Consider the following 13,046-nt stretch of genomic DNA (forward strand, 5'->3'; position numbering starts at 1 on the left):
AGGCCTCTCCCATGAAGGACTACAAAGCCCAGATATTGAGAACTACAACCGCCTGATGTCAGGGGACAGATTTATGTCCTTAGACTCAGTGTCCCTGTGCAGCTGGGCTGCAGGGCCCCACGTGGGCCTTGGAAAGAGAAAGTAGGGGGAATGTACGGGCAATGTAAATTTTGTGACCATTGACCAACCAGGCGTGAAATACATAAATGCATCTGTGACCAGAGATAATGTACCAATGACAAAAGATCTCAAAATAATGGAAAGCAGATATATAGACAAATGTCCGGAGAAAAAGTTAGTCTGATCTCGAGACCACACTCACGTTTGTTGGAATCGTTCCTCTGTGTTGGATTCTAATAAACACTGCATCTTACTTTGCTGCCTTTTCCGTGCTGTTTTAAAAACTTGGATAGTTGATGAAAACTTGGATATTGGATACAAATTTGGATTATTGTACTTCAACACTGCACTGATCTCTCTTATTTGTATGTAAAGCTATTATAACAAAATTACATGTTTACAATAAATGTCAAGTCTTTTAAGGTGGAGAAGTAACTCACAGGCTTATCCTGGTTCACTCTAGTCTCTACTGAATTAGAGAGAGCAGCTTTGAAGAATTTGTCTGCACCGACATGGAATGACCTAATGGTAGTATGGTCTGGCTTGCTTAAGTGCATTAGTTTCAGGGTAGTTTGTTGTGGTTGTGTTGTGGTTGTGTCTCTGTGTTAATGTCAGATAAAGTTCAACATTAAAGCAGCACAGTGGACTGGTAGGTTGTGGTCCTGTCTCTCACTGATCAAACACAACAAGGAGGTCAAAGGTGTTGATGTGTCTGATGGTGGTCTAGTGGTTAAACCATAGATACATAAAGAGAAGACCAACACCACATGTTAATGAAATAATATTAAATAACAGCTCCCTCTCACTGTGTAGCTCTACCTCATGGTCTGAACATAGCCAGGCTATGAGTTCTGACTTTGTTTAGTAGAAATGTCACATGATGATCCTGAATCTAATGATGACGTTATACTTCAAATTATTTATTGTGTGTTGTCAATGAATGTGTGTGGCCTACCTACCTGTATACACTATACACAGACGGCTTCTTCACATCATGTCACCTTCATCATATAAAATTGAACACCAGCAGAGGTCAGTACATACCCTTCCTCATTAGAAGGTCCTCCTCCATCACTGAACATGATAGGTTGATTCATAGACCAGTCACTCTTCATGGACACACAGCTGGGTACAGGTGAGGCTGGTCTCTGCTGTCTCATACTGTCAACAAACACAACAAAGTGTCTTACAAACATAAATCACTAAAGTAGACACCACAGATATATCATACTGTCCAACATGTGTTGCTGTAGTCATTCATCAGTACGGTCAGAACCAGGCTTGAATATTGTTGGTCAACTTGAATGAGTCAGACAGGCAGGTTCCCAGACCTGTTGTTACTCTGTATCTCTCACTGTGAACCTTTACCACATGGTCTGTATGTCAGCCAGGCTGGCAGTCAGCATCTCTAACCCTGTGTTTTAGTAGGGATGTGATGAGGGATACTTTAGTATCTACTGTCAGCAGCTCTAACCCTGTGTTTTAGTAGGGATGTGATGAGGGATACTTTAGTATCTACAGTCAGCATCTCTAACCCTGTGTTTTAGTAGGGATGTGATGAGGGATACTTTAGTATCTAGTCAGCAGCATTAACCCTGTTTTAGGTTAACCAGCAGAGGTTAGTACATACCCTTCCTTATTAGAAGGTCCTCCTCCACCACTGAACATGATAGGTTGATTCATAGACCAGTCACTCTTCATGGACACACAGCTGGGTACAGGTGAGGCTGGTCTCTGCTGTCTCGTACTGTCAACAAACACAACAAAGTGTCTTACAAACATAAATCACTAAAGCAGACACCACAGATATATCATACTGTCCAACATGTGTTGCTTTAGTCATTCATCAGTACGGTCAGAACCAGGCTTGAATATAGTTGGTCAACTTGAATGAGTCAGACAGGCAGGTTCCCAGACCTGTTGTTACTCTGTATCTCTCACTGTGAACCTTTACCACATGGTCTGTATGTCAGCCAGGCTGGCAGTCAGCATCTCTAACCCTGTGTTTTAGTTGAAATTGGGTCAGGAAATGTATTGATTTCTGAGTCCCAAGAGTAAAATGGTAAAAAGTATACTTTAGAGGATTGGTAAAGATTAAATTGGTAAAGATTAAATTGGTAAAGAGTAAATTGGTAATTGGTAATCAGCTGAGTGTTTAAGAAAGAAAAAAGTAAAGAAAAGGGAAAAAGTGAAGAAAGGCCTGAATTATGAAATTTCAAAGTTAGTAACGCGCACGTGTTCATTTTTGTTTTATATGTTTTTTTTAGGTTAAAAGGAGTGAGAGTAACTAATGTGTTAGATTAAACGCTACATACAAATTACAAACATAAAATTTTAATTATTTTTCTTTTGTTTGATTATTTGTAATTTACGATTAGTAGGGGTATATTTTCATTGAAAAGTTGTGTTATTGGTAAATATAACTGTTGGAAAAAAAAAATAAAAGAGAGAAGGGGATAATTATTTGATTTTACTTTGTTTGTTTCTTTCAAGAGGTAAAACATGGGTTGTGGTTCAAGCAAGAATGATGGTCTGGGGATAGATTTATCCTGTCCAAATATCAATTACATGAAACGAAATTATGGCAACAGTAGTTTATCACAAATTTCTGTTTGGATAGATGATTGTGGGTTTCCAGAGGAAGGGTCTTTTTCTCTTAAACAACTTAGAACATTGAAATTCAATCTTACCCGGAAAGAGGAAGAAACTAAAGATTGTTTTTTAATAAGAAATAGATTTCAGGCAGATTGGAAATCTTTCGGTGAATGGAACCAGGAAGGTTTATTACGAGAACAGAGTAGGATAGGGACAAATTCACCTATTTCTCAATGTTTCAAAGTTCGCAACTCAGATCTTCTGGTTGGCCCACTGCGAGCACCTCCAGCACCTCCGGCACCTCCGGCACTTCCAGCACCTCCAGCACAAGCAGCACAAGCAGCACAAGCTCCAGGACCAGTCCCGGTACCAGCACCGCCTCAACAGCCTGCTGACCAGGATTTATTGGGTGATCCTGCCGCCGTTGTCCAGGGCGGACAGCCCGATCTGCAGCAGCATATCGATTATCTACAGGCCCTGCAACAACTGCAGCAGCGATACCAACCACAACCGCTAGCAACGCCAGCGCTGATTCCAGAGATGCGAGATGCGGCTGCAGGTAGCACACCTACGATTAGCCCACCACCAGAATATCAACCACTTTATCCTTCCCTACCGGAACGTTACTTAGAGGGACCGGAAGAAGATGGTAGACAGTCTCCCTATCACACGAGATCTGGGAAAAAGTACCAGCGTGCTTTCGTGGGGAATGTTGAATCTCCGGATTTCCTGTTAGCTATGGTAGAAGCGCCCGGAGCGAACGGAGGAACTGTGCTCATTCAAAGGCCATGGACTTTGTCTGAGATCAAAGAAGAAATGGTTCATTTGCCGCTGCCCGGAGAAGTGGGCGGCAATAGAATGGGGGCTGAATTGGTAACCTTCTGTAGAGACTTTAAACCAACTACTCACGAGTTGAGACGTCTTTTAATGACAAAGATTGGGCCACAGTTTTCTCGGATTAATGCTGGATGGCCGGTTGATGACTTGAAACTTTCGAATCCAAATTGGGACCATAATGACAATAACGCATACCGGGTAGCGATAGCTGGTGTGTGCGATCGAGTTCGTGATGCTTTTCCTTTGAGATTGGACATGACAAAAATCAACGGATGTAGACAGAAAGATGGAGAACTTTTTCATGAGTATCTGATACGTTTAACAGAGCTGCATAATGCTCACTCAGGAATAGAGGTACCAGCTGATATTAATCTACCTCAGGTTACTGTGTGGGAGGCTCACTTGAGAAACTGTTTCCTGAATGGAATGGATGCAGAAATCTCAGAGAAAGTTAAGGACATTTGTGTCACATGGGACAGTGCGAAGCTGAACGTGATTGTTGCTCATGCAAATCACGCAGAAAAACGCTTGAAAGAGGCGAGAAAGGCAAAAATGGATAAACGAGAACAGGACTTGCAAATGGCTACTATCACCATGTTCCAGAATCAGAGCCAGAACCAGAACCAAATAAGAGGACGTGGTCGTGGTGGTCGAGGAGGCCGTGGCAGAGGGAACCAGAGAGGGGACCAGAGAGGTCAAGCACCTCAACAACTTGCTAGGAATGGACGGCCAATGGCGGGTTGGGATGCCTGCTTTATCTGTGGACAGATGGGACATTGGAAACGGGACTGTAGAGAGTTTTTGGAGGCTGGGAATTGACTAAGTGTGGGCCGCCGAGAGGAGAGTGAGTTGCGGACTGAGACAGACGGAGAACTTCAAACTGGTGACGTAACAGATCCCGATTTACACACACAAATTGTAAACACTATCAGACGAATTGAAGAAAGTGAGGTTCCGTTAGAGGGAACTTATGTTAAATACTCTTCAGAACCTTTTAGATGTTTGCTGGTTATAACATTGTGGGTACAAGGACAAAGGATTGCATTTTTAGTTGATTCGGGAGCCACTGTATCTGTGTTAACAGAAGATAGTTTTTCTGTTCCTCCTAAATTGAGTGGGAGGAGTACTGAGTCGATAGCGGCTTCAGGTACTTTGACTAAAGAATGGTATACAGTGCCGTTGACTTGTAAAGATTCTGTAGAAGGGATTGTGAAACATTCTGTTTTGTTTTCCACTTGTTGTCCGATGAATTTGTTAGGACGAGATTTGATGTGCAAACTCGGTATTTGTTTGATTTCTACGCCGGAAGGGATTACTTTGTTGAGGAAAAATGAGGTTGAATTGAATATGTTAAACCATTCTTTTGTGAAAAACGGCATGGGTACACCAGAATATGTTTACAATTGGAAATTGAGTCTGTTGGCTGTGTGTTCACTGAATTCTCAACTTGTTGACGAAGCGCGCATGCGTGTCAGTTCAATGGATGTTGATTGTTATGATGTGAAGGACCTGCACGTGGTAGCTCGTACCAGTGAGGGCAGAGATGATGTTTTTGAAGAAAAATGGTTTAGACAAGATCATTTGAATGAAAAATTGACGTTGAAAAATATGTTTTGGTCAGAGAACAGATGTGCTGTTTCTGTTTCTTTGTCAAATATTAGAACAAATTGTAAGTTGTCATACTCTCGTTTTGGAAAAGATATCCAGACAAATTTCCCATATTGCGAGGTTGATTCGTTTTCTCATGTCGCTCTTGTCAAAGACAGACATGATGCATGGTCAGATTTGGGTTTATGGGTTAAGCAATGTGATACCACTACAAGGCACTATTCCTTTAATACATTCATCAAAGATAGGAGCAATGTCACCCCCAGGTAAACAGGTGTGTTGTGTTTCAACCAGACACTGAAGAATGACATCAGGATCCACCTCACACAGGGTTGCATGTTTGCTAGCAGCCTGCTTTAGACACTGCAGCACTCCTCCACCCAGGAGTTTAAGACCTTCTGGTCTCAACCAGTCTAAGTGGGCTGAGCCCCACCTGGTCTGTGCTCATACCAGGCCTGGTACCTGCAGGGCTTTGACTCTGACTGTCATGCTGTCTGTGTGTGTGTGTGGTGTGTGTGTGTGTGTGTGGTGTGTGTGTGTGTGTGTGTGTCTGTGTGTGTGTGTGTGGTGTGTCTGTGGGTGGGTGTGTGTGTGTGTGTGTATGTGTGTGTGCTGTGTATGTGTGTATGTGTGTACGTGTGTATGTGTGTGTGTGTGTGTGTGTGTATGTGTGTATGTGTATGTGTATGTGTGTGTGTGTGTGTGTGTGTGTGTGTGTGTGAGTGTGTGTGTGTGTGTGTAGGGAAGTTATTGTTGTCAAACTTTCACTAGAGCTGCTGATGAAGAAATTATCAACACACTGTTGGAATTACGACAATGGAGAAATGATCATGGTTTATATGATTGATATAGAACCACTTAATCAACTTTTTACTTTTATATGCTATATTATTGAAAACCAGATGCAAAGTTGTTGATTGATTAGAATTGCCACTAAAACATAATAATGGCCAAATGTGGAAGTCCAGATACACGGGGTTTGAGTGCCAGAGAGAAAAGAATGTGTGTAGGCCTCTCCCATGAAGGACTACAAAGCCCAGATATTGAGAACTACAACCGCCTGATGTCAGGGGACAGATTTATGTCCTTAGACTCAGTGTCCCTGTGCAGCTGGGCTGCAGGGCCCCACGTGGGCCTTGGAAAGAGAAAGTAGGGGGAATGTACGGGCAATGTAAATTTTGTGACCATTGACCAAACAGGCGTGAAATACATAAACGCATCTGTGACCAGAGATAATGTACCAATGACAAAATATCTCAAAATAATGGAAAGCAGATATATAGACAAATGTCCGGAGAAAAAGTTAGTCTGATCTCGAGACCACACTCACGTTTGTTGGAATCGTTCCTCTGTGTTGGATTCTAATAAACACTGCATCTTACTTTGCTGCCTTTTCCGTGCTGTTTTAAAAACTTGGATAGTTGATGAAAACTTGGATATTGGATACAAATTTGGATTATTGTACTTCAACACTGCACTGATCTCTCTTATTTGTATGTAAAGCTATTATAACAAAATTACATGTTTACAATAAATGTCAAGTCTTTTAAGGTGGAGAAGTAACTCACAGGCTTATCCTGGTTCACTCTAGTCTCTACTGAATTAGAGAGAGCAGCTTTGAAGAATTTGTCTGCACCGACATGGAATGACCTAATGGTAGTATGGTCTGGCTTGCTTAACTGCATTAGTTTCAGGGTAGTTTGTTGTGGTTGTGTTGTGGTTGTGTCTCTGTGTTAATGTCAGATAAAGTTCAACATTAAAGCAGCACAGTGGACTGGTAGGTTGTGGTCCTGTCTCTCACTGATCAAACACAACAAGGAGGTCAAAGGTGTTGATGTGTCTGATGGTGGTCTAGTGGTTAAACCATAGATACATAAAGAGAAGACCAACACCACATGTTAATGAAATAATATTAAATAACAGCTCCCTCTCACTGTGTAGCTCTACCTCATGGTCTGAACATAGCCAGGCTATGAGTTCTGACTTTGTTTAGTAGAAATGTCACATGATGATCCTGAATCTAATGATGACGTTATACTTCAAATTATTTATTGTGTGTTGTCAATGAAGGTGTGTGGCCTACCTACCTGTATACACTATACACAGACGGCTTCTTCACATCATGTCACCTTCATCATATAAAATTGAACACCAGCAGAGGTCAGTACATACCCTTCCTCATTAGAAGGTCCTCCTCCATCACTGAACATGATAGGTTGATTCATAGACCAGTCACTCTTCATGGACACACAGCTGGGTACAGGTGAGGCTGGTCTCTGCTGTCTCATACTGTCAACAAACACAACAAAGTGTCTTACAAACATAAATCACTAAAGTAGACACCACAGATATATCATACTGTCCAACATGTGTTGCTGTAGTCATTCATCAGTACGGTCAGAACCAGGCTTGAATATTGTTGGTCAACTTGAATGAGTCAGACAGGCAGGTTCCCAGACCTGTTGTTACTCTGTATCTCTCACTGTGAACCTTTACCACATGGTCTGTATGTCAGCCAGGCTCGCAGTCAGCATCTCTAACCCTGTGTTTTAGTAGGGATGTGATGAGGGATACTTTAGTATCTACTGTCAGCAGCTCTAACCCTGTGTTTTAGTAGGGATGTGATGAGGGATACTTTAGTATCTACAGTCAGCAGCTCTAACCCTGTTTTAGGTTAACCAGCAGAGGTCAGTACATACCCTTCCTTATTAGAAGGTCCTCCTCTACCACTGAACATGATAGGTTGATTCATAGACCAGTCACTCTTCATGGACACACAGCTGGGTACAGGTGAGGCTGGTCTCTGCTGTCTCGTACTGTCAACAAACACAACAAAGTGTCTTACAAACATAAATCACTAAAGCAGACACCACAGATATATCATACTGTCCAACATGTGTTGCTGTAGTCATTCATCAGTACGGTCAGAACCAGGCTTGAATATAGTTGGTCAACTTGAATGAGTCAGACAGGCAGGTTCCCAGACCTGTTGTTACTCTGTATCTCTCACTGTGAACCTTTACCACATGGTCTGTATGTCAGCCAGGCTGGCAGTCAGCATCTCTAACCCTGTGTTTTAGTAGGGATGTGATGAGGGATACTTTAGTATCTACAGTCAGCATTTCTAACCCTGTGTTTTAGTAGGGATGTGATGAGGGATATTTTAGTATCTACAGTCAGCATCTCTAACCCTGTGTTTTAGTAGGGATGTGATGAGGGATACTTCAGTATCTACAGTCAGGAGCTCTAACCCTGTGTTTTAGTAGGTATGTGATGAGGGATACTTTAGTATCTACAGTGAGCAGCTCTAACCCTGTGTTTTAGTAGGGATGTGATGAGGGATACTTTAGTATCTACAGTCAGCATCTCTAACCCTGTGTTTTAGTAGGGATGTGATGAGGGATACTTTAGTATCTACAGTCAGCAGCTCTAACCCTGTGTTTTAGTAGGGATGTGATGAGGGATACTTTAGTATCTACAGTAAACAGCTCTAACCCTGTGTTTTAGTTTAACCAGTAGAGGTCAGTACATACCCTTCCTCATTAGAAGGTCCTCCTCCATCACTGAACATGATAGGTTGATTCATAGACCAGTCACTCTTCATGGACACACAGCTGGGTACAGGTGAGGCTGGTCTCTCCTGCTGGATTGGGCTTCAACACAAAGACAGAGACAGACAGTGTAGTGTAGTTCAGTGTCTCATTTATTCTGACTAATGATGATGTCATAATATCACTGCTGAGCTCTGAGATGGAGAACAGTCATGAACAGGTATGGATTCTCATCTTACCTCTTAGCTTTGGTGTCCATGTCATGTTCCCCAGAGAGACTCGTTTTAGCGACAGCCCTCTGAAACACAGTAATGATTCATGAATTAATAATAATTGATAATAGGGAGACAGGGGCAAGTTGTCACAGGATCAAGTTGGAATACTGCTGTCAGACTGAGGTTTGGTGTCAAAAGTTCAGAAAATTATTTATCTTTGTCATCAGAGGCTATCTACATTAGATGCAGCAGTCTAGTCATGAAATCAAAACACTCAAACACAATTTTCAATATTATAGAATTTACCAACAATGCATTTTAAAAGCAAACACAAGTGCATATTAAGTGACATGGATTAAACCTCAGTCAGTCACATGTTGACACTGTGTCAGGTGTGACCCACTGTCCTTGTACACATGCTCCCTGTGCTGTTTCAGGGAGGATCTGTACAGCAGGTTTCAGGACAGTGTCTCATCCTTTAAAACAGTTCAATGTCCACTGCTGTAACACATCATTTATAAACTAATGATGCTTCTAAATCTCTGTGAATGAGTGTTTCTGGTATTTCACTGTCCCCCCATGTTGTTCTACATTCAGTATGACCCTGTTCACCACACTGAAACCCACCTGTGGTGTCTTGTGTTGTCGTCTTGTCTCAGGGACTCTGGTCTCCACCACAACCACACCTTTGCTGCGCCTCTCAAAGCTCATAGCAACAACGACCACCCTGTGGCCACGCCCACTCCAAGGGAGGGGGGCTGACCTACAGGAGCAGGCTGGGAAGGGTGAGGGGCGTGGTCAGACTCAAGAGCAGTCTTCCTAGGGAGGGAACATAAAACATTGCTTAACTGTACATATTAAAACACACTAACACACAGGCATGTAGACACTATCACAGGCACCGTGAAAGACATGCTGAGGGCAAAGGTGTTGAGGGCAAAGGTGAGGGCAAATGCCCAAGCAGCTCCTCAGCCTGAAGGCCCTGATGGATCTTGGTGGTACACGGCTCCTTCTGGTTATTCTATTGCACAAACTTCATTTTAATATCCAAAACTATCTTATAAAATAGTTTTTTTATGTTCTCAAACCTGGCTCAATATAAATACTTTTTTCACAGAGGAATTTTTGCTAAAGACCCATTTGCAAAACAAACGCAAAAGCACCCCATTTATTTACTTACGCCAAAGACGACACAGAACAATTATTAAGTTAGGAACACAGCGAGACACTCTGCAGTGCCGTTTCAACAAGGCATCGACTAAAGTTATACTGTAATCGTGTTTTGCTCACTTGGAATTGGGATTTGATTATTTTAACATAACTAGGAATTATGACAAAACACAGTTTCCCAGACATGGATTGTGCCTAGTCCTATCCTACAAATGTCTTAATGGAAATCTACACAGAATTTTTATTTTAGTTTAGGACTAGGCTTAATACACGTCTGCGAAACTGTATCGTAGAGTTACACCACTAGGAAACTGCAGAGAGGGCCAGGACCAAGAATGTACCTAAAGAAGGAGAACTGTATGTCCACTAGAACCTGGGTCCTGACTGTCCTAAATCATGTAACTAATATCACTGATGCATTCAATCCTGTTTTCCTGGTTTAATACAACTTCATCAACCTAGCATTGATCAAATCTACACTTCCAAGGTGCTGGTTTGTCACTCAGGTCATTTATATCAGTCAAGCATCCTAGGCCTCCTAAGACATGATCCTGACTGAACCATATAGACAGGTCATTCTCTCTCTCTGTTCCTTTCAGACAGAACAGGGGGGCTCATAAGGACCACCACCCTTTTCTATCCATTTCTCTTTCTTACTCTCTCTCTCTCTCTCCTCTCTCCTCTCTCTCCTCTCTCTCTCTCCTCTCTCTCTCTCCTCTCTCTCTCCCCTCTCTCTCTCTCCTCTCTCTCTCCCCTCTCTCTCTCTCCTCTCTCCCTCCTCTCTCCTCTCTCTCTCTCCTCTCTCTCTCCTCTCTCCTCTCTCTCTTTCTCTTACCACACCTCATACATTGAAACAATTTCATGAATGAGGAAATGTTGTTTTTAACTCCTACCCTCTCTCCTCTCTGACAGTAAACTTAGTAACAGTGATAACTAAATTACATCTTCTGTGTTGCCAACCTCCGTGTTCTGTGTAAACTATGTAATGAATGAGGAAACACCTGTAGTTTAGCCCAGGCAGCAACCCATGACAAAGTACTGGGTAACTGGTTAGTTTGGGATTTGAAATCCGCTGCCAGTGCTATAGACTAAAAAGCTTACCTGTTAGGCCCTCTGCAACAAAAACTGTTTCTAAGCTAAACTTAACCCTATGCTGACAGTACTATAAACTAAACCTTACCTGTTAGGCCCTCTGCAACAAAAACTGTTTCTAAGCTAAACTTAACCCTACACTGAAAGTGCTAGCTAGTTCAATCTAATTGATATTTTCATTTCCACCTTAATCATAATGACGTTTTGTATTTATCAATAATTCTTCAAGAAAATGTCATTTCCCTGTCACTCAGCACCCTTCCCCCTCTCTATCCCCACTGTAGAGTTTAGTTTGATTCTCATCTATCTGGTTTTACCCATTTCTACATTCCAGTCCTGTGCTGCTACAGGGCTCTGTAGAAACCATGTCATGGATGAGGAAATGCAGTTTCACTTGACGCTCCCAGTAGGAATGATGGGTGTTGGGTGGAGTTGTGAGTCTCATGACTTATAAGAATGATGGGTAAATACGACGTGATCTAAACACATTATTTAAAAACCTCTGCCAGTCTGATGTACAATCCCCCCTAATCATTCCAGAAACATGACTTGTCACCCTGTCACATGATTATCACTGTTCTGTGTTCTGTACTGTAACTCTGGATGTTTGTCCTCCCTCACCTGCAGCCTACATCACCTGCCCTGCCAGAACCCTCCTCTCTCTGCCCTGTCTCTGATCACCTGCCCTGCCAGAACCCTCCTCTCTCTGCCCTGTCTCTGATCACCTGCCCTGCCAGAACCCTCCTCTCTCTGCCCTGTCTCTGAACACCTGCCCTGTCAGAACCCTCCTCTCTCTGCCCTGTCTCTGATCACCTGCCCTGCCAGAACCCTCCTCTCTCTGCCCTGTCTCTGAACACCTGCCCTGCCAGAACCCTCCTCTCTCTGCCCTGTGTCTGATCACCTGCCCTGCCAGAACACTCCTCTCTCTGCCCTGTCTCTGATCACCTGCCCTGCCAGAACCCTCCTCTCTCTGTCCTGTCTCTGATCACCTGCCCTGCCAGAACCCTCCTCTCTCTGCCCTGTCTCTGAACACCTGCCCTGCCAGAACCCTCCTCTCTCTGCCCTGTCTCTGATCACCTGCCCTGCCAGAACCCTCCTCTCTCTGCCCTGTCTCTGATCACCTGCCCTGCCAGAACCCTCCTCTCTCTGCCCTGTCTCTGATCACCTGCCCTGCCAGAACCCTCCTCTCTCTGCCCTGTCTCTGATCACCTGCCCTGCCAGAACCCTCCTCTCTCTGCCCTGTCTCTGATCACCTGCCCTGCCAGAACCCTCCTCTCTCTGCCCTGTCTCTGATGACCTGCCCTGCCAGAACACTCCTCTCTCTGTCCTGTCTCTGATCACCTGCCCTGCCAGAACCCTCCTCTCTCTGCCCTGTCTCTGATCACCTGCCCTGCCAGAACCCTCCTCTCTCTGCCCTGTCTCTGATCACCTGCCCTGCCAGAACCCTCCTCTCTCTGCCCTGTCTCTGATCAGGGTCTTTCTCATGCTCAGGATACTCTTGCACAGTGCAAATGAAACATTCACCAATGCACAGAGGAACACATGGAACAGGTGTACACTAGATGGTGTATTGAATATGATACGATACGATGAACTTTATGTTCCCGATCAGGGAAATTTGTCTTGGACTCTGCGGTGCGTCATGAATGCCTGACAATTGACAATGAAAGTTTGTCATCATGGGTTGTCATGGGCTAGCCATCTCTCTGACCGACAATCAAAAGCTGTTAGCACTAGCTCCCCAGTCTATAGAGGACCAAAGTAGTCTAAATAGACCCTTGATTACACATGTACAGTTTTCTTGTTAAATGTCATAGTCTGTCTCCTTCCCTGGCCACTGTTTACTGATAACACAGTA

At 43.4% G+C, this 13,046-nt stretch overlaps 2 protein-coding genes across 11 annotated transcripts in view; both read right to left on the reverse strand.

The window, feature by feature from the left end:
- The window catches only part of LOC134017788 (NACHT, LRR and PYD domains-containing protein 12-like), a 162,496-nt gene that overhangs the window by 149,119 nt on the left and 331 nt on the right, over nt 1-13,046 (reverse strand). The window lies entirely within an intron of this gene.
- LOC134017786 (protein NLRC3-like) overlaps nt 1-13,046 on the reverse strand; it is a 168,620-nt gene that overhangs the window by 22,592 nt on the left and 132,982 nt on the right. For 6 of the 10 annotated variants that reach the window (XM_062457804.1, XM_062457801.1, XM_062457799.1 and 3 more), the window contains 3 exons: nt 7,333-7,449; nt 1,751-1,867; nt 1,165-1,281 (listed from right to left, as the gene is read on the reverse strand). In XM_062457804.1, coding sequence (XP_062313788.1) covers nt 1,165-1,281; nt 1,751-1,867; nt 7,333-7,449 — 351 coding nt within the window. Of the gene's footprint in view, nt 1-1,164; nt 1,282-1,750; nt 1,868-7,332; nt 7,450-7,859; nt 7,977-8,693; nt 8,814-8,950; nt 9,010-9,553; nt 9,746-13,046 lie in introns of all 10 variants that reach the window. The other 4 variants (XM_062457805.1, XM_062457806.1, XM_062457807.1 and 1 more) reach the window with 4 other exon arrangements.

The sequence above is a fragment of the Osmerus eperlanus genome, chromosome 3 (genome assembly GCF_963692335.1).
Source record: "Osmerus eperlanus chromosome 3, fOsmEpe2.1, whole genome shotgun sequence".
Classification (NCBI taxonomy): domain Eukaryota; kingdom Metazoa; phylum Chordata; class Actinopteri; order Osmeriformes; family Osmeridae; genus Osmerus; species Osmerus eperlanus.